The sequence below is a fragment of the Eurytemora carolleeae genome, unplaced genomic scaffold (assembly GCF_000591075.1).
Source record: "Eurytemora carolleeae unplaced genomic scaffold, Eaff_2.0 scaffold325, whole genome shotgun sequence".
Lineage (NCBI taxonomy): Eukaryota > Metazoa > Arthropoda > Copepoda > Calanoida > Temoridae > Eurytemora > Eurytemora carolleeae.
Window position 1 is genome coordinate 225,058 of NW_019396214.1, and position 20,983 is coordinate 246,040.

The 20,983-nt window shown below is 31.6% G+C and overlaps 2 protein-coding genes across 2 annotated transcripts in view; one reads left to right on the forward strand and one right to left on the reverse strand.

The window, feature by feature from the left end:
• Positions 1-20,983, forward strand: part of LOC111698332 (ATP-binding cassette sub-family A member 9) — a 57,582-nt gene that overhangs the window by 7,324 nt on the left and 29,275 nt on the right. Inside the window, exons 7-29 of the mRNA XM_023468648.1 lie at positions 755-807; positions 2,946-2,999; positions 3,438-3,520; positions 7,412-7,471; positions 7,811-7,894; positions 9,244-9,322; positions 10,518-10,598; positions 10,984-11,054; positions 11,121-11,144; positions 11,929-12,018; positions 12,466-12,519; positions 12,892-12,952; positions 13,154-13,235; positions 13,965-14,079; positions 14,335-14,382; positions 14,736-14,811; positions 16,196-16,311; positions 16,624-16,695; positions 17,397-17,464; positions 17,719-17,794; positions 19,096-19,173; positions 19,486-19,664; positions 20,502-20,598. Coding sequence (XP_023324416.1) covers positions 755-807; positions 2,946-2,999; positions 3,438-3,520; positions 7,412-7,471; positions 7,811-7,894; positions 9,244-9,322; positions 10,518-10,598; positions 10,984-11,054; positions 11,121-11,144; positions 11,929-12,018; positions 12,466-12,519; positions 12,892-12,952; positions 13,154-13,235; positions 13,965-14,079; positions 14,335-14,382; positions 14,736-14,811; positions 16,196-16,311; positions 16,624-16,695; positions 17,397-17,464; positions 17,719-17,794; positions 19,096-19,173; positions 19,486-19,664; positions 20,502-20,598 — 1,801 coding nt within the window. The remainder of the gene's footprint in view (positions 1-754; positions 808-2,945; positions 3,000-3,437; positions 3,521-7,411; positions 7,472-7,810; positions 7,895-9,243; positions 9,323-10,517; positions 10,599-10,983; positions 11,055-11,120; positions 11,145-11,928; positions 12,019-12,465; positions 12,520-12,891; positions 12,953-13,153; positions 13,236-13,964; positions 14,080-14,334; positions 14,383-14,735; positions 14,812-16,195; positions 16,312-16,623; positions 16,696-17,396; positions 17,465-17,718; positions 17,795-19,095; positions 19,174-19,485; positions 19,665-20,501; positions 20,599-20,983) is intronic.
• On the reverse strand, positions 3,792-5,641 carry LOC111698333 (uncharacterized). Its single transcript, XM_023468649.1, has 4 exons — positions 5,527-5,641; positions 5,128-5,172; positions 4,513-4,884; positions 3,792-4,451 (listed from the first exon to the last, which is right to left on the reverse strand). Exons 2-4 carry the CDS (start codon positions 5,150-5,152, stop codon positions 3,976-3,978), a joined length of 873 nt encoding a protein of 290 aa, XP_023324417.1. The 5' UTR covers positions 5,153-5,172; positions 5,527-5,641; the 3' UTR covers positions 3,792-3,975.

Consider the following 20,983-nt stretch of genomic DNA (forward strand, 5'->3'; position numbering starts at 1 on the left):
AAATTGTGAAACTTTTTACCTTTCTTCGCTTTGAATCAAAAACAGCAACACTGTATCTCTTAGGATTTTCATTTATCCAAAACCAATCTAGTGCAACAGTTAGTGTGTCCCCAGGAGACAATTTCTTTTTATAAACATGAAGGCCACGGATGAAAGTGTCCTGCTTGAGGGTCCCCATGTTTATGTTAAATAAATGTGACATGTTAATTATTGTCTGCTAGAGTTCTAAGCTACAAGTTTCAGAGTTTTATCTATAATGACGATGAATAAATTAATATCGTCGTCCAAAAAACGAGCCCGTTAATTAGTCCGATTTGATATGGGACACCCTGTACATTAAAATTTATAAAATATAAAATTTTCCAGCCAACACAAACATAATGTTTTACAGAAAGAATAAACGATGAAAAAGTTAAAAATAAAACATGAAAAACATATAAAAAAACATGAAAAATAAAGAGTTAAATTTTATCTGTCTAACCAACAAGTGTAAACTTTTGATATTTGTTTTGCTTTACATTTTTCTAACTACAAACTTTGAATTCTCTTTAACAGGGTTACCCATTAAGCATGAGACTTAAGAAACGATTGTTCGGAATTTGTTAAGTTTTTTTTCTTTCATTCAGGGTCCCCATAAGCCAAAACTGAATTATTTTTGTGCCTAATCATTTAGTAAACCATCAACATACTCAATTAAATGCACAAAGCAAAAATCAAGCTTCAAATCGTTGTTTGTAGTTTTAAATTTTTTTAGGCTGTCTTGGTTCTTTGTGTATGGTATCCTAATACTCTGTACCTCAATCTTAGGTAACACTTTTTGTTAATTATTTCTTTGTTCATACGTTTTTTATTTTTTTTTAATGCAAAGCATAAAATATCTGGCTTAGTGGTTTCTTTTTACTTTCTTTTTACAGATGGAAACATTTTTCTGTTTAGGATAGCATTTAGCATCAGCTGTTGTAAAGACTCAAAATCTACAATATAAACGTTTTATTGTTGAATTTGGAATTAAAATCCGGGAATATACTAGAAATCCACAAACAGATAATTAAGAAATGATTTAAAGGGGTACTTAGCGTTTAGAGTTAAGCTTTCCAGGGGGATAGAAACTGTCTGAGCGCTGAAACCATTGATTAATAGAGATACAAAAGTTTCGCCCCAGGTTTATTTGGTTCAGCTAATATGTTTTAGGAAGATGCTTACAAACGCTAGCAAATTATATACAGACATAAATATAAAGACATGAATTATAATCAAACATAAAATCTTTTAATGATTTAAAATTAATGAGTTAAACTCATTCATGAACAAGTTTCAAAGTCAAGAAGGAGTTCAACTTTTTACGTTTAACAGTTTCAGTTAAGGTTAAGAAGTTAAGCTTTTTGACCAGGCTCCATTTTGGTAAATTAGCAGCAGCAAATAAAATATACATTATACATACACAAGACAACGCAAAGTAAAGGTGATAAAGTTAAGCTATTTGGGTTTCGTGGCACTGAACTAGTACTATTCCATTGATTTAATCATTTTTTTAAAACCAATAATACATTGTGGTTATCAGTTAATAAAGAAATTTAGTCTGCCACAAATTTATAATTCTTATATCTTTGCAACAAAATGTTGTAGACCTTAAATATTTCAAACTACAGTGAATCCCAGATATATGAATACATAGCAAGAGTTTAGTATAATGTAAACTTCTTAAAAAACTTCTTTTTATTTTTAATTCAAGGTAAATTAATAGCCGTGAAATATCAATGCCATTGATATATAAATATCAAACTCATTTTTCCGCGGCATTTTATCTTAAATAATGTAATACGACATTATAAAAAACTCTTGCTATGTATTCAGATATCTGGGATTCACTGTATAAATTTTGCTCGATCAAATATCTTAGTTTGAAATATCAAAAACTTACACCTCCATCAGGTTGCAAAGAAATTGGGATTAGAAAATATGAGTTTGTGATCTTTCATGGGTCATACAGACTGTGGGGAATAGGGAACCAATAAGAGAATATCCCTGCAAGGGTTGAATGAGTTCAATTAAAAGTTCCAAGCTCATGTCAAGAAAAGTCTTAATCATGTTTGATTTGTGACCATTATCAACAATTGTTGAGTTAAACTTACACAATACATTCTGAAATGTTTTTTAAAGTTTTTTTGTAAAATGGGTCAGTGCAGACATTTAAAAAATTATAAATCGTTATGGTGNTAAAGTTTTAAAACAAGCATGTTACCTTAAACTCTAAAGTGCTGATGCTTTACACCATTGCTGAATCTTTCATCGTGTTTTAACATCTCGAAAGATGTTTCTGGTTTTGGTAACATCATCATTTCTATAAAAATATTGATTTAAAATAAGATAAAGATTTATCACTGTTGTTTAAAATATTCTGCCTCATGGGGTGTCGAATCAATCTTGTACAGGGTTACATTCAAAGGCTGAGACTGTAAAGACGACCTGAAACTCTTAAAATATGATTAAGTCTTAAAATTAAATTAAGTCTTTTGCTTTGAATATTGTCGTTTAATTGTAGGAGAGAGATCCTAAATATAAGGAAATAGACATTGTAAATTATTTACAGTTGTCTCTGAAGTCTCATTCTTTGTGGGTGACCCTGTAAATAAATCAGTTATTCCGTTAGAGAAACTTGTATTGAATTGATTGATTGAATGATTCCAATGATGATTTTTATACTCTTTTCGCTCTCTTTATCCAGCTTAACAATAATCCGCTAATTCCTTCCAAAATGTCGTCTTCATTTCATTATTTTTTTTTTGTCGAAATATCAAAAACTTACACCTCCATCAGGTTGCAAAGAAATTGGGATTAGAAAATATGAGTTTGTGACAAAAACTCAATTTCTTTACACTATCTCCTACAAAAGTAGGCATCGCTTAGTATTTTAGATATTTAATTGAACTTGATGAACTTTTTAGGAAGTTTGCTGATGAACTTTATTGTATTTAACAACACTTCATCTTATCTCCCAGGTAAACTGACAATACAGATTGTATAGATCATTATACGATAGGACTGAAATAAACTGTGAAATTCTTCAACTGTAAGACTCAAAAACAGATAATAAAAGTCCTATGAACATAAACGCTAGTTAATTTTCAATGTACTAGTAAAAAAAATCTTGGCGTTTTTTATCTTTAATGATTGACTGATTAATTATTCTAGTCTTGTTTGTCATGTTAGAGTTCGGATGATCCATTATTATGTTTAATTGATTATTTTAGTCCTGTTTGTCCTGATATTTGAGTTTGGATTATCCATCAACAGATATAATTGCTTATTTTAGTCCTGTTTGTCCTGATATTTGAGTTTGGATTATCCATTATCATGTTTAATTGATTATTTTAGTCCTGTTTGTCCTGATGTTTGAGTTCGGATTATCCATTAACAGATATAATTGATTATTTTAGTCCTGTTTGTCCTGATGTTTGAGTTCGGATTATCCATTATCATGTTCGCATTCGTCATGACTGCACTTTTCAGTAAAGCCAAGGTAAGAGATAATTAGAACAAATGTTAAATTACCTTATAGGGTAAACAGGGTAGGTGCAATATCCCTCAGATATCTCAGGGTGCATTAGGTGTTTTCTACCAACCGATTATTTTAATTTTAAAATTTCACGGTGTAAGACCGCGCGGTCACTTCAACTAGTTGCTTCGAAATTTAGTTTTTAGTTCTTTAATTATTGACAGCACATTTTAAAGTTTAAACTGTATTTTTAAAACTTTTATTTTCATAACATTATTACAATTTTTTTATGAAGTCTCTTTTTAATTATTTAATTTAACAAAACATGTTGTGCAAACAAAACCAATAGATGCATATTGCATATTGTCAAATATATATAGAATCAAGACAAACACGTTTTTGAAAATCTGCAATGGTAGATTTCACTGATAAGGTTTTTCTAAATGACTTCTTATTTTTTAATGAACTTTGATTTCAATTTACAAAACGGGATATCCCATTGATCGAATCAGCATGGATTGAAGTTGTCTCACCTCATTTTTTTTGGCTTCCAATTTTTTGTTTAATTCTGAGTTTATTTTTTGAAGCTCTGAAAGTTCATCCTGCTTAAACTTAAACCTTTCTTTTTGTTTTTCTCTGTATTTCTTGCACGCCATGTTGTTCTTTTTATGGTGGTCTTCCGAGGGGTGATTTTGTTTTAGAGGATTTTTAACAAATTTTGACGAGTTATCTAGAAAATTTGAGAATTCTGATCTGGGGGATGTGACCACGGAAAACTGGTCTATTGTTGGTTGAGAATTAGGTTTAAAGAATTCTGATAAGTGGTCAACAGGTTGAACTAAGGTTGTATCTGGTTCGGTAAAGTTGGAAGGAGCCCAAACATGTGTGCTACTTCCTTGAAAAGTTGACATTTGGTCATCACAACTCAAATGCCCCAGGTACTCCTCAATTTCGTCTGAACAAAAACAATATTTTTTTTTAAAAGTTTAAATCATATAAAAAAATATATTGTATACCTTTTAAATCTGGCAAGTTAAAGAGGCGAGAATGTTCCATGAATAGGCCGTACTTTGTTTTCGCAATGCAGAAAATGCAAACTTGGTGAATTTGTCCAACTTTGACAATTTGTACTCCAATGGCCCCGAAACCTTCCAGACAGCCACGGATCAACTTTTGTTTTCGTAAAACTCGTTTTGGAATCCCTCGCGGGTCCCCTCGTGGAGCAGATTGCCTGCTCGTCACCCTCGACATCGTCGCCATCTTTTTCATCCAAACTTTAGAGTGTTCATGATGAACAAAGTCCCAGAAATATTTGAATTTCCAAGATGACGTTTTCCGTGAGGACAACTGAAGCTTAAGTTCCTGGTTTGATGGAAAAGGAAAATAACCTTAAAATATAAAAATTGTTAAAAACCGAAAGAGCTTTGCTTTTACTAGATTTGATTTTCTAATACTTATAATCTTTGCAACCTGCTGTCGTATCCCTTCAACATTTTAAGCTGTACATTATGCTTTATCAAATTGTAAACAGTTTCAAATATCAGAGGTTTACATCATCAGATTGCAAAGATATAGGTATGAATAAGTTATCAGTTCTTGTAATTGTGGAATTTGTTTTGTTTTATTATTACCTTTTCCAACAACATGAAGCTTCATGGTGAATCTTCAGAGTTATACTGAAATAATTTTGGATTTATTTATGGACTTGAATATCAACTGTAGAAATAAACTCGTTGTTTCTGTAAACTTTATAGACAATTAAACTTAAGATTTCTACATCAAAAATAAGATAAGAAAAAAGTTATTTTCACAGCAAACACCTTATTTGTCCTGAGAACGAATTTAAAGAATTGGAGCCGCAGCTTAAATTTGAGACGCGGCTCGAATATAGTTGGTTTCACTTACAATTGTATTCAATGTTTCAAGATTTAAGCCGACGCTCAATTGAAACCGGATTCGAGACGCGGCTCAAATTCATTAAATTCAAATTTTTGGAATGAACTAAAGTTTTAAAACAAACATGAACTTACCCTAAACTCTAAAATGCTGATGCTTTACATCATTGCTGAATCTATCTATCGTGTTTAAAAATCTCGAAAGATTTTTCTGGTTTTGGTGTACTATCATCATTTCTATAAAAAATATTGATTTTAAATAAGATAAAGATTTATTACTGTTGTTTAAAATATTCTGCCTCTTGGGGTGTCGAATCAATCTCGTACAGGGTTACATTCAAAGGCTGAGACTGTAAAGACGACCTGAAACTCATGAAATATGATTAAGTCTTGAAATTAAATTAAGTCTTTTGCTTTGAATATTGTCGTTTGATTGCCAATATATTGACATGGAAACGAAACAAACTAGCTTAAAGTTGCAGAGGATCCTAAATATAAGTATAAATTATGTACAGTCGTCTCTGAAGTCTCATCCTTTGTGGGTTACCCTGTAAATTAATCAGTTATTCAGTTAGAGAAACTTGTATTGAATTGATTGATTGAATGATTTCAATGATGGTTTTTATACTCTTTTCGCTCTCTTTATCCAGCTTAACAATAATCCGCTAATTTCTTCCAAAATGTCGTCTTCATTTCATTATTTTTTTGTCAAACAAAGATTTAAAATGAACCGTTTTGAATCAGACATAAACTTTCAGTTGAAGGTTCACTTGAAAATACGTCGAAAGGTCATATTTCAAACTTTCCCCCTGAATGTTCTAAGTTTGTAAAACATGGGCTCCTGTCTGTATGTTAACTGTACTTGACGGTGTACTGAGTAGTATGAGTTTATCGAAAGAACTGACTGATTACTGAATAAAATCCGCCAAAATTTGCCTTTATGCCTTATCTAAAGGGTATTTTTTCACATATTTGCATTTTAAGATTTGCTTGGAAAAATCGACAATGGACAAAAAAGTTCTTAAATAAAAATATTTTTTTTGACAATGTGAGGAGTGACTTCCCTTTCCTGCTTGGGTAGATAGATAGATAGAACATACGTCACTCGTAGTATAGATAGATAGAACATACGTCACTCGTAGTATAGATAGATATTGTTGAAATTATTGCACCATGTTTAGCTTGGCCTAGGTTTACACTAGGCTAGCTAAGTAAATATGAACTGGCTGACGTCATTCAACAATTTTATGAATATGGTGTTTACAATTATGAACGCTAAATAAAAAATAAACTTTCCAAAATGTTAAGTTAACGAAAAATTAGGATTCTCGCGTAAGGATGAGGATATTGATGCATGCAAGTATGTTTTTTTTCACTATATGCTAGACTAGTTTTTTGTAACAATTTAGTTTTTTTTTAAATTGCAATTAAAGTGGGCATTTTCTTTTTAAATTTTAACCGCCTTTTGATCAACGTTAGGGTATTTTACGTCCCTTACATTACATTACATTACATTACATTACCGACCTATGATTCCCCCAACATAGGGACGTTAAGGTACTTTACGTCCCTCGAGACAATTATGTAAAATAACGACCAGCTCTGCGTAGTTTTTATAAAAAAAAATCGCGCATTTTCATCTCAAACGACAATAAAATTGTGTACAACTACTTTTTTGGGAATTTAAAACTTTTCCTTTACCACGGGTTCCCTTGGTAGAGTAAAATGTCCTTAACATTCCTGGAAAGTAATTGTGTACGCTTTCAAAAATATTGAGTGTTTAATGTTAATCCATTTTTTACGGGCAACAATTTTCATCTGTTTCTAACAAGAAAAACTTCCTAGACCACTTTTAGGTTTTCATGTAGAAAGCCTCGGTCGGCGGTTTTCTTAGTTCTAAAACGAAGTCATAAAGCGATCATCCCTTTAGTAAATAAACACATATGTTGACACCTTGCAATGCATAAAATTTAAACAAAGCTTTTCGAAAAATGTATTAGCTTTAAAAAATGATTTTTAGTCTGCTGGCATATCTGGAGGGTTAAGCATTCTCATCATCTCTCTCTTCTACTATCTACAGGTAGAGGCACACTTTTTATAAACTTTAATTTTCAAAACCTTTCTCAAAAACTCATGATTGTAACAATTTAAATCAAAAGTAAGGTCTATGACAGCATCAGGTTTAAAGGATAAATTAATTAGAAAATTAAAGTTTGAGGCAAAAAAAAAATGTTTCTGTTGAGTAATTTTGAAGAAAACTTTTTAATTTATCCATTGAACAAAACAAAATTCCCTTATTTTTCTAACCCCAAACTTATCAATTGTAAATTTAATGATAATCTTTATAAAATATAATGTATACGAATTACGAATATGTATGTGCGGCATGAAGCACCCAGATTTCTGATTAATATTTCAGGTTTATCTGTCTGATTCTCCCCCTGGGGTGTTCTGGTTAATTGGTCTGCTCAGTCCAGCAGCTTTCTCAATGAGTATGGATAAGGTACTTGATTCACTAAATTAGGTAATTTTACCTAATTATGTAATTTTATAAATCATATAAACTTACCAAATTTTGTAATTTTATTAAAATATGTAGGTTAAAATATAGGTACGTGTTGCAAATTATATAAATTTACTAAATTATGTAACTTTACAATGCAAGATGTAATTTTAACAAATTATGTAAGTTTACCAAATTATGTAAGTTTACCAAATTTTTAAGTACAAGATCAAGTACAACTAAAGATCAAGGACAACTTAGTATTAAGAACAACTTAGGATCAAGGACAACTTAAGATAAAGGACATCTTATGAGTATGGATGACTTTAAATTAAGGACATTAAGTTAAAGGACAACTTAAGGTCATGGACCACTTAAGATCAAGGACAACTTAAGATTAAGGACGACTTAAGATTAAGGACAGCTTTAGATCAAGGACAGCTGAAGATCTAAGACAACTTAAGATCTAGGCTGCCTTAAGGCCAATGACATCTTAAGATCAAGGACAGCTTAAGATTATCAACGACAACCAAAGATCAAGGACAGCTTAAGATCAAGAACTCTATAAGGTCAAGGGAATCTTAAGATCAATGACATCTTAAGATTATGAACGACAACCAATGATCAAGGACATCTTAAGAGCAAGAACAGCTTAATATAAACTATATACAAATATGGCGAAAGATAATCGATGACTATAGTTGTAATATCTGAATGATTAATGTTTGAAATTAAATTGATTTTTTTACGGTCTAAGTTGTATGTTGCAATTTTCTGAATTTTTATGGGCGCTAAGTTATTCGGTATGAGACGTCTTTAACAATTTTCTCATTATAGACGCAACAGATAGAAGTAAGATTAGCAGCGATCAAAAGCGCTTTTTTATCGCATTAAGCCTATACCCCCTTTCATTTTTTCGCGAACACTCCCTTTAAGATTATCATCGATAACCAAAGATCAAGGATATCTGAAGATTATAAGGACAGTCTAAGAACAAGGACGCCCAAAGTACAAGGCCACTCAAACAACAGATAAAGTCAAGGATGAAAAAACTACAAACCAAAAAATCTAAAGATTTGAGACAACCAAGTTCAAAAAAAAGGCTAAGGACTAAAACAAATAAAGAATAAGATGAATTAAAGAAAAAAAATAAGGAAAAAGGTTAGGACAAGGAAAAGAAAACCAAGCAAGATAATCGGAAACTGAAAAAGACTAATTCTGCATTTACAAGAGACAAAATAGGGCAATTAAAAGACAAACTCAGTAAATTAACTGACTAGAAGTTTGTCCGGACATGAAAATAATATACGAAGTAAAAAATGACAAATTTTAAAGATTTGAAACTTTAGATTTTGGTTTTTGATATCCGTGGGATTCCTCTTAGCGTGGATTCCATCTGGGAGACGGGAGAGGCAGGGATTCCTCTAGGTAAGTCAAGGGTGTATACTAGGGTTTCTCAAAGTTTAGTTGCCCCTACTAAGATCCTGGTTAATTATGGTCTAAAAATATATATAATTTTTTCGATTATTGCGAACGATTCGGATTATGCATTTAAAAGTTTATTGTATAACGGAACGAGGTTTCGTGATTTGCAAGGTTTTATTAAACTCTGCTAGAAATAGTAAAAAACGATGTATTTTTCTCTGATAATCATTGTGAATCGTTAATAGATCAATTAATCTTAAATAATATGAAATTATCATTATGAATCATTACTGGAAAAAATTGGGCAGCTTACCTAGGGAATACAGGGTGTCCCACATCATATTAGACCGTCAACGGGTCTAAATTGCGATTTTCGGGACTAATAAGAAAATTTAATTAGAATAAATCAATTTGAAAAATAACATAAGGCTTATATAAGAATTTTCTTGCGGAAAATGATAAGTTTTTCGAGTATTAAGGGTTTTTTTTGTCGTTAAAGATTAGAGATAATCTAATATGATATGGGACGCTCTGTATATATGGCCCACACCGGACTAACCAGAGTGAGCAGCATCCGGTTTCTTCTATTTGAAATCAAACGAGTTTTTTTTTTTAATTCAATAATCATTTACTTTACGGATTTGTTTATTTTATACATTTTTATTCAAAATGCATATGCCAACAAAAGTATTTAAGAATAACAGCTAAAAAATTATGTTTAATGGGTCAAAATGTGATCGAAAGTCACAGTTTCCTGGAATATTGACAGAATCGTTAAATTCACGTGGGCCGGATTATGAACAGAAGAAAGATAGTCACAAAGATCTGACATGAACAACTTACTGCGGACAAGACGAACCAACAATAAGCCAGGAACTAACGGAAGCTAAGAAACAGATAAAAAGATATACTTTTAAAATGGGGAAAATAAGTCACATGAATTCGGAAGAACAGAATTTTTCTTCTGCGCTTCGCGTTCACATTCAAAGAATTGATTCATATCGTTTATTTTACCGCTGTTGGAAGTAAAAACAAATTTAAGACACAAAAAAAGCCATAGGATATGAAAACAAATCGATTCGTATTGAATACTGAGCCTAATCTGTGCATGCAACAACGGAAAAGTTCAGTTAATTTTCAACTTCAAACCTTTAACCAGGATTTTTATTTTGAAAAATTGTCTATATATTAAACCTAGGTGGAGCTATGATTATGATTCTAATTGACATTGTACTGTACGGTTTCTTGGCGGCTTGGTTGGATAACATCATCCCAACAGGTATGTATATGTAATAGGTTTTTAAGGTGCTTCGCGCCCCTTTTCGTCTTAATAGATTTAGCTTTTAATTGTTTTTTAAAAATCGGCCATTTTAAATAATTTCAAATTTTTCTGAAAAAATCAAACTATTTTCCAGAATTTATTCTTCCAATTTTGATGTTGCATAAATCTTCCCTTTGGTCATAGGACCAACAAAAAAATCAAGTTAGATCTGTTCTACCGTTTCGACGTTTATCGGTATCAAACAAACACCCAGACAACCTATATATAAATAGATTATATATATTCTAGGTCGATTTTTGTTTTAACAACATTAACTGCGAGGTTACAACTAAATTAGTAACTAAATGAATATTGACTATCATGTAACTCCATCTATGTTCAGAATATGGAACTAACCGACCTCCTTGGTTTTGTCTCCTACCTTCCTACTGGACAAAAACAAAACCTAAAAAGGTAACTATATAATTTTAGCATAAGATATTTAAAAATTATAATTATTCTTTTTTCTTGCACGCTAAGGATCAAATAGAACATAGTCATCAGGTATTTAAAGAACCTAATAGTCCGTTTGTTTTATACACTTTTATATATCAATATATCAATTTTATACACGTTGTATATATCATACAACGAAGACGACTTAAGGTTTTAAATTTTATTTCTTGCAAGTTTGAAACAGCATTGTTACACAATACACATACTTATGGAAACAAAGTCAAACTATCAAATAACAACTTCTCTTTGTTCGCTTGTAAAATTGTAATTCGAAAAAAGTTTGTTAACAATCGAAACTTGAATAAAAATTCGTCTTCATTGGATTGATACGCCAGTTACTGTATCTAAATAGAATTGACTGGTCTACCTTTTCGAAATACTCATACTTCTATTCGTTATATCTTACATAATGTGATACTTACAGACGACGATTTGAATCCAAGTTATGATTTAAAATATCAAAATTAACATTAATTCAATACAGCAATTGTGTATACTAAACATTAAACAGTGGACAGACCCAGTTCACCGTTGATTTTTAGGCTTTAAATGCAAAATTATTTATAGTCATCTTCCTGTTTTACAGTTTAATGGGTCTCATAGTATTGAATGGTTTTTATCTTATCAAAAGTTGGTCCAATTTACAAAAATTATTAAAAGTAATTTGCAAAAAATTACTAAAAAATCTAATTTCAATTTTTGATGGACAGTTTTTAACTTTCCGGCCTCACGAATGAGTGGTAAGGTAAGCTTGTGATCCTAAATTTAAAAGTTTAAGTACTTTGTGTATTTTCAAATAGGTGACCGATCCCTTTAGATATTAATTGTTAAGGGATATTCTGGAATTTACCGTGAAATCTCGTCTCCGGATATAGAAGCAGTTCCTGTGGACATGCAGCAGAAAGAAGCCATTGTCATTGAGGTATTGTCTTTGATATACGCTACATTCAATCTCAATTATATTTCATGACATCATGGAAAGAGAGAGAACGAATGTCTTCATTCGGAGAAATTTTCCTACTTTCATACATTTAAAACCTAAATAAGCCATACATCGAAAGAATTTATCAAATGTCGTCTTGACAATTTTTCAAAATACTATTTTACATTCTATTATCAGAAAGTGAAGAATACGACATTTGATGCATTCTTTCGATGTATGGCTTATTTAGGGTTTAATTTGTATGATATAAGAATTTATATTTTAGAGATTGTTTTATTTATTGCCATTCTATTTTCGTAAATACATTTTTAATTTCTTGAAGGTTTTATTTTTAATTTTTTATTCATAAAATGTATTTATGGGATCTTTAATGTGGCACTGGCAAAGTTAGGCATTGCTAAAATGAATTAAAATTTTTTATTTAAGGATCTTCGAAAAGTATTTGGTGGGTTCAGAAAAACTCCAGTAAATGCTGTCAATGTAAGTATAAACACATCAAATATGCAGTTCAATAATTTAATTTATAATCCTTGGTTTAATGTTCAAACATCAGCAACATTATTTCATTAGAAAGATATATGTTTAATTAGAGGGTACTGCCCTTCATACCCATTATAGGGGGGGAGGGGGGTACCGCCCTTCATACCCATTGTGAATTGTGGATGCAATTCTTGAAATGGCAGAGGAGGGTACCGGATTATGAAGAATAATTTGATGAAATTGTAAATAATTATTTTAAAAATAAGTAAACTTGCTTAGACGTTAAAGCAAGTTAAATCCATTCTTTATTGGTCTGTGGTCGTTATGATCCACATAATTCTCGGGACCACTGTATATATTTTAAAAATTTAGGGCGTTAGTTTGAAAATCTACTCTGGAGAGATAACTGCAATACTGGGGCATAACGGTGCAGGTACAAGTATTTTAATGAATTCAACAAAGGTCGTCTTTATCAAACATTTTTTAGAACTTGAATTTGTTTTACAGCTAAACTTAAAGTTTAATTAATGCTAGTATTCCATTTGTAGGCAGTCCTGTATTATGTATATGTAATATGCAGTTGTGGTAAAAAAAAACTCCATTTAGGATATTCAAACATTACCTATTCTTTAAGGGAAGACGACCTTATTTAATATGTTGACCGGAATGACCTCAGCTAGTGGAGGTTCAGCACACATTTTTGGATACGATATTAGGTAAAATTTGAGTTTGATTTTAATTACATTAAAGCTAAATATTCTAGCGGAGTCAATGTATCGTCTTCCATAACTTAAAAGATATCCATGAACGAGATCATCTAAATCCTCAAACTAGCCGAATCTGAGAGTAGAACACAAAAGAGATTTGCCATTAATTCTAACGTGACTTCTTTTAATCTTATGACCAGAGCTGAAAACTTTTGAATCGGATATCCTTAATACCGATCAGTTAAATAATCTGGAGATTAATAACTAGAGGAGAACAAACCTTATTTAATCTCGAGACAAAGAAAAAGAGTGGATCAAGCATTAATCCCGATATCCAGAAATCAAAAGTTCCCAGCTCTGATGTGACTGTTTTAAATATCCATTGGATAAGATAAAGTTTATTGCTAAACTAAATCAATTAAATAGATTTGAGGATAAAGGGACCCTTTGTGGCCTTTATATTTGGCGAGTGACCTTCTCTGACCTTTACAAATGTCTAGTGACCTGTTGGGACCTTTTGATATGTCTAGTGACCTGTTGTGACCTTTATATATGTCTAGTGACCTGTTGCGACCTTTTAATATGTCTAGTGACCTGTTGTGACCTTTATAAATGTCGAGTGACCTGTTGCGACCTTTTAATATGTCTAGTGACCTGGTGTGACTTTTATATATTTTTAGTGACCTGTTTTGACCTTTATATATATCTATTGACCTGATATGACCTTTATATATATAGTGACCCCGACCAGATGGAGATAGTGCGCCGAATGACCGGAATCTGTCCCCAGCACGATGTATTGTTTGACGAGTTGACCCCAAGGGAACATCTTCAGTACTTCGGAAGAATCAGGGTATTCATTTTAGTTATTTAGTTATATTAAATTTTCCATTGAGATATCTAATGCTTCAAAATTGTATAATGAGGCGATGATAATTAAGCAATAATTATGATTTTTGATGTTAGATCAAAGCAAACAGCGCAACCAGTGCCTTAAAAACCAACTTAGCAGTTGTGTCTGTTTACTCTATTTCATTTTAACTGGATTCAAAATCATAACTTGAGTCTAACTTGATTAAACTTGTTTCCTTATAATTATATATTTTAGGGAATAGAAGAAGAAAATTTGGAAGAAGAAGTAGAAAGTATACTAAAGGAAAATGCCGCAATTTATTTTATTTTATTTTATATTCATATGTGGCAAATAGCTTGTGGCATTCATTATTCATTAACTAATACAATGGAAACGCCTCATTCATAACTCCGGTAATTATGAAAGCTAAAAAATTGCAGACCACATTTTGGAAATGGCAGTACAAGGGCTGCAATTATTGATTGTAAAAAAACATTATTAAATCAGTTGAATGCCGCATACTATTTCTAAGGTTAAAGACGACTTGAAGTCATAAATCAATTTATATTATTCCGGGTTATTTTGAATAGGAAGCTATTCTAAATTGAAAAAATTAATGACGCCCCTAAAAAAAAAAAAGAAATTGCGATGATTAGGATATTGATCTACTGGACAAAGGAGACAGTAGAACTGATAAACTATCAGGGGGACAAAAACGGAAACTCAGTGTCGGTAAAAATATTATCTAAATGTAAAAGATTTCTCTCATATCGAAGTATTAAAAGTAGTATGCCAGATTGTATGCCCACTTTTAACTTGCATGAACCCTGGGCCTTGACCTATTTGCCTCAAATTTGGTTTTTGGAATTCACTAGAACCAATTGATTATTTTAAGCTTGGTTAAAAAATAAAAGTTGAGTAAGTCAACTTTAGAGGGAAAACTTTGTTTACAGGCAAAGCTGGGTCACCCTAGGAAATATCATATAAATCAAGTAGTAATCTCTGTATGCTTGTCTGTTTATATGTTCTTTTAAATTCTAATAAACCCCTTGCCATATTTGCCTCAAATTTTGGTTAGGATCTCGTTAGAACCTGCACTAGATTCTTAGTTTGGTTTGACAAATTGTTAAAATCTCCAGGCATCTTCCGGGTTTCCTTGCTAGTTAAAAATTAATCTTCTCCTTTTTTTCAATGAAAAGAGTTCTCAATTTTTTCTACAAGTATATTTTTCTTTTGTCCACAATATTACAAAACTGTACTGAAGCTTTCTCAATATGAGTTATCTTGTGCAGAAAACATGTAGACTGATAATGCTCTCAAAATTATAGTATTTCCATAAATTGGTATTTACTATTTATACAATTAAACCAATACAAACTTATTATTAAAGTAATGACTAGCTGGAGTGCCCGGTCTTACCCATAATATTTAAAAATAAATTTCGAATTTTAAAAATAAAAATTTTAATTTTTAAAGCCGGATTTTAGCCTTTAGGATTCTCTCAAAAAATGTCAGTCAACTTGGTCCTGGTCAGCTATGGCCACAGACTGCGCACATGCTCTATCTGGATAGGCTAAGCAGGCCTAATGTGTACCGGCACGCCATGCTACAGTTTTATGAAAGTTTTTTAGACTACCATATAACGGCCACTTGTTGCATATAATACAATTCTCCAGGAATAGCTCTGATTGGAGACCCTTAACTAATAATTCTCCAGGAATAGCTCTGATTGGAGACCCTTAACTAATAATCCTCCAGGAATTGCTCTGATTAGAGACCCTTAAATAATAATTCACCAGGAATTGCTCTGATTAGAGACCCTAAACTAATAATAGCTCTGATTAGAGACCCTTAACTAATAATTCTCCAGGAACAGCTCTGATTGGAGACCCTTAACTAATAATTCTCCAGGAATAGCTCTGATTAGAGACCCTTAAATAATAATTCACCAGGAATTGATCTGATTAGAGACCCTTAACTAATAATTCTCCAGGAATTGCTCTGATTGGAGACTCTGGACTGATATTTCTATTGGAATAGCCCTGAATGGAGACCCTAAATTTATATTTCTCTCGGAATAGCTCTGAATAGAGACCATGAACTAATAATTCTCCAGGAATAGCTCTGATTGGAGACCCTAAACTGATATTCCTGGACGAGCCAACTGCCGGTGTGGATCCCTACAGCCGTCGACATCTCTGGAATATACTAAAGAAGAGGAAGGAAGGAAAGGTGACCTTTCGAGATTGTTTAGATTCTTATATCGTAAAGGGACTGTATACATAATTTCATGTGACCTTCCAAAATATCATTGTGTGTTCTTAAGATATGATTCTTAATGGCGGATTTATGGTGCAGAGGCAATGTCAAGAAAAACGACAATTTTCAATCTACTAGAGGGTTTAAGGGTTCTGTTGTAAATCGCACATGCTACTCTACAAATGGAGGGTTACTTGAAACAACATATTAAAGTTCTGTAGAAATAATTGAATTGCTTGTTTTTATTTGTTTTTGTTTTTTGTATGACTCAAACAATCTTTTTAGGTTATACTATTAACCACACACTTCATGGATGAAGCAGATATTCTTGCTGATAGAAAAGCGATCATTTCTAAGGAAACCATTATTATGAAAATCTGATTTGATTTGAATTGATATATATATATATATGTATTTCTAAGAATGGGTGAGTTAGAGCTAGTTGGCATCCTTATTATTTGTTTTTGTTTTTAAAGATATTCTATGATTTTTAGTATATATGTGGTCTCACATTTTATTTAATTTAGATTTTCTTTGATATGGTTTGCACCTTCGGTTTATATAGTTAGATATAGGAATTAGACAATTTGACATTATGGCAATCTGATTCAATTCCTTTTTATTGAAAATAATTACTTAATAAATATAATTGCCTATTGAATTCAATGTTATTATGGTTACCGTTGACTTCTTGGATTTTTATTGATTCCCGCCATCACACCCAATTGCACCCTATACACTACGCCATCTTCTATATATATATAGACTTCTTTATATATACTTTGCTTGTTTTGCTGTTTGTTTGATTTTAGCCTAAAGCAATCTCTAACCTTCATGATTTGATTTAAAACGTCTAAAAGGCTGAACCGATCGGACCTAAATTTTGTGTGGGTCCTCCCGTGACCCCAAGGAAGGTTTACTGATGCTCAAAATTACAAAAACGTTGAGAATCCACGAAAAAAAATATTGTAAATCCGCAACAGTGAAAAGTTAAAATAGAAGATGGGCGGAAGCGCCCTGATAGTCTGATTGATAATAATCGTGGTGTTGGTGGTTAGGGAGTAGTACGGTGCTATGGTTCTTCACTCTTCTTGAAAAACAGATTTGGAATCGGATATCATCTCACGTAAGACCTTAGCTTTATGGGACTGTTAAGTTAAAAAGTGCCATAATTATTCACAAAAGGACCAGTCAGTAAATTTTAGAGAGGATAGCGTAAAAATTTGATATTGAAGGCTAGAAATCAGTACTTCCTTTGTAAAAGAAAATTAATTAAAAATTGTTATGTTCTCACTCTTTGAAACAATTGTTATTTGCATTGTTTTGGGTTAAGAAAATAATAAAAGTATCTAAGAGTAATTTATTTATCTGGTTATTTAGAATTGTCCTGAAGAGTGATGATGGTTCCTTGAATATCCGTAATATGGTGATTAAGCAAGTTCCAGGGGCGCACTTGGTGAGTTCAGAATGCGGTATTACTCCTCAAAAATATATTACATCTTCTAATTCTGGTTCATTCTCTTTAATCAAGAGTTCTTTAAAACAATTTCTTTTGAATAACTTCAGAAGTTATCCTTTAATGTGAAAGAAATATAATTTAGTTAGATAACAATCTCTTCAAATAGAGTTGGAAACTATCCTTTTTGAGACATGTCAACCTTGTATCCTTCATTTAGTTAATACTTACATCCCTTTCAAACAGTTTTAAAGTAAACTGAACAAATTTACAGTTCGTATATAATACATTTGAACAAGTTTGGAAACTATCCCTTTCATGTAAATTGGACTAATATATTTCTCATAAAATACCTTTGAGCGATATTTGAAACTATCACTTAACCCTATCCCTGCTGGGGTACTTGAAAACCAGGATATGCTGGGGGGGGGGGATGTTCGAAAACAAGTTGGAATCTAAATGTTATTTTAAAAAATAAAATCAAAACATATTATGAAAAATCAACTATATACAAATGTGGCGAAAGATAATCGATGATTGTTTTACGGTCTAAGTCGTATGTTGCATCTTTCTGAATTTGTATGGATACTACGTTCTTCGGTGTAAGTCGTTTTTAACAATTTTCTCCTTATAGACGCAACAGATAGAAGTAAGATGAGAAGCGATCAAAAGCGCTTTTTATCGCATCAAGCCTATATCCCCTTTCATTTTTCGCGAACACTCCCTTTAATTTGGAACTTTAAAAAATGGCATGTTTCGAATTCCCTTCATAAAGGTTGGATACATAATAAGAATTGGAAACCCGGCCTATTTAATGTTTATTGGAGAAAGTTCCTTTGTCTATGATTGGATACAATCCCAATTTTAACAAGATTGAATTGAACGTATATCGGAAACAGAAATTTTGATACATACAATCCCTTTATAAGGATTTGAATGCCTTTTTTAGGTAATTTGGACACAGTCCCCTTAATTCAGTTAGAATATAGTTCCTTGAATAAGATCGGAAATTGTCCCTTTTATGTAAATTTATAAAATAAAACTCTTCGCTTATATATATATATACATATATATATATATATATTTGTATGTATATATGTTAGCTATGGCTGGCCTAATGGCTGGATCAAATAGGCTGAAATTTTGTGATGAAACACATGAGTATCCTGGGTGTAACGTAGGATAAAAAAATATTTTTTTTCCAAAATAAATTTTTTTTTTTCAAACTTTTTTTTCAAATTTACAGACAACGTCAGGCACTTCAGCTAATATTTGATAAATGTTGGTACAATATATTTTAGGCTCGAGAATATGGTCGGGAATTGTCGTTTGTTCTTCCAAGAGATAAAGTTCAAGTTTTCCCCCAGCTTTTTAGACAGGTATTACAGAGAAAACAAGAAAAGTGTGGAATGATCGTCGTATTTGTTCAATCCTAAGAGACATTTTATAATTAAAATAAGATGGAAGACGACGAGGATTTCATAGTTTTCTGGCGCTGTTGTCNCACAGTAGAATCTTTTTCTTGCGTTTAAAATGGCATCGATTTGAAAAAATTACTCAGTGAATTTAATATTTTCAAAACTGAAGACCAAATTCATTTTACTTTCTCAGAGTTTATCAGTAAAACTTCATTCTTCAGGTTCAAATGACGCTAAGAAGTGCTTTTGAAATAATAACAATTTCTACTTTAGATCGAGGAAAGTATTAGATTGGATGATGAGCTAGGAATCTCAAGCTACGGAGTGTCTATGACCACCCTGGAGGAGGTTTTCCTTCATCTCGGAGAACTTGAAGAACAGGGAGAACTTCTTGATCCAACAGATAGCCAGGAGGAGTTGCCGAGCAGTGAGAATTTTAGAAATTCGTTGAGGTAAAGAATTCAAAAGTTTTTAATGATTTTGTGAGGTTTGGTCAAATATTTCAAAAATTAAATGTACTTTTATCTTAAGGTATCGATATTTTAAAGGTTACACATGATTTAAATATGGATGTAAACAATTTTAATGTTTACTTTATTATCATACGCAATATACACTGCCTGTGTGGTTCCTTACATTTATGATTCCCTGCAACTGTAAACTGGTTTCTTTCTCTGCCGAACCATTAAATATATAATATATATTATATATAATATATATATATATATATATATATATATATTGTATACAGTACTGAAGAGTCAAGGCAGAAGACTCAAATTAACTTTAAAGTCATCATATTTTAATAGTTTAAAATCATCTTTTCAGTATCATCCTTGGTGGGTAACCCTGTAGGTTAGGTCGAACACGCTGTATTTTGTTTTTCAAATAATATATTTACTGCAGAGCAAGATTTTTCAGAATTTCAGCTCTTCGGGGACACTCTCATAAAATAGAAAAAAATAAAATATTATGAGACGCATTACAGATCGTTTCTGATCTATTATTTGTGGCATTCATTCGTCAAGGAAATTCTTATTATCTCGAGTCATTTTAAAATCACGCAAAGTCTACAGTTTGGAAATGTCGGAAGGAAGACTTTGGATGTTTTGTGATTATTTTAATATTGAAACCATTTCTTAACTGTCATGTTTCGTGGGACAATCTGTTTATCATTGATTCACCGTCTTAATCCCTGATTTGATAATAAAAATCCCAGCAAACTTTTTTGTACTTTTTTTGTACTTTTTGTACTTTTTGTACTTTTTGTACTTTTTGTACTTTTTCAGGCAACTGTCTATTGGATCTATCGGAGAGGAAAACCAGAATTCTATCAGCATGAAAACAAGCAGAACCTTAAATGGATTAAATACTAAATCTGACGAGGTAAGGTTTTCTAATGGACTACTTGGCAGAGAGAAGAAAGTCACAAAATCTTGGCATTTAAAAAGAAAAAATACACAATGTGTAATCAAAGAAAATAAAGCTATGCAATCTTGACATTAAAGTAATAAAAGTTTGACAATCTGTAAATAAAATATAGATAAATATTTTATCATTTAAGAAAAATTAGCTTTACAATTGAACATTTAGTAAAAGTAAGCTTAAAAATCTTAACATAAAAAATTAAACGGCTATGAAATCTTGATATTAGGTAAAGAAAGCTACAAAATCTTGACATTGAAGAATCGAAATCAATATAATCTTGACATTTAATAAAAGAAAGCTGTACAAAAAGTGGAAATAAAAGAAATATTGATATATCAAAATA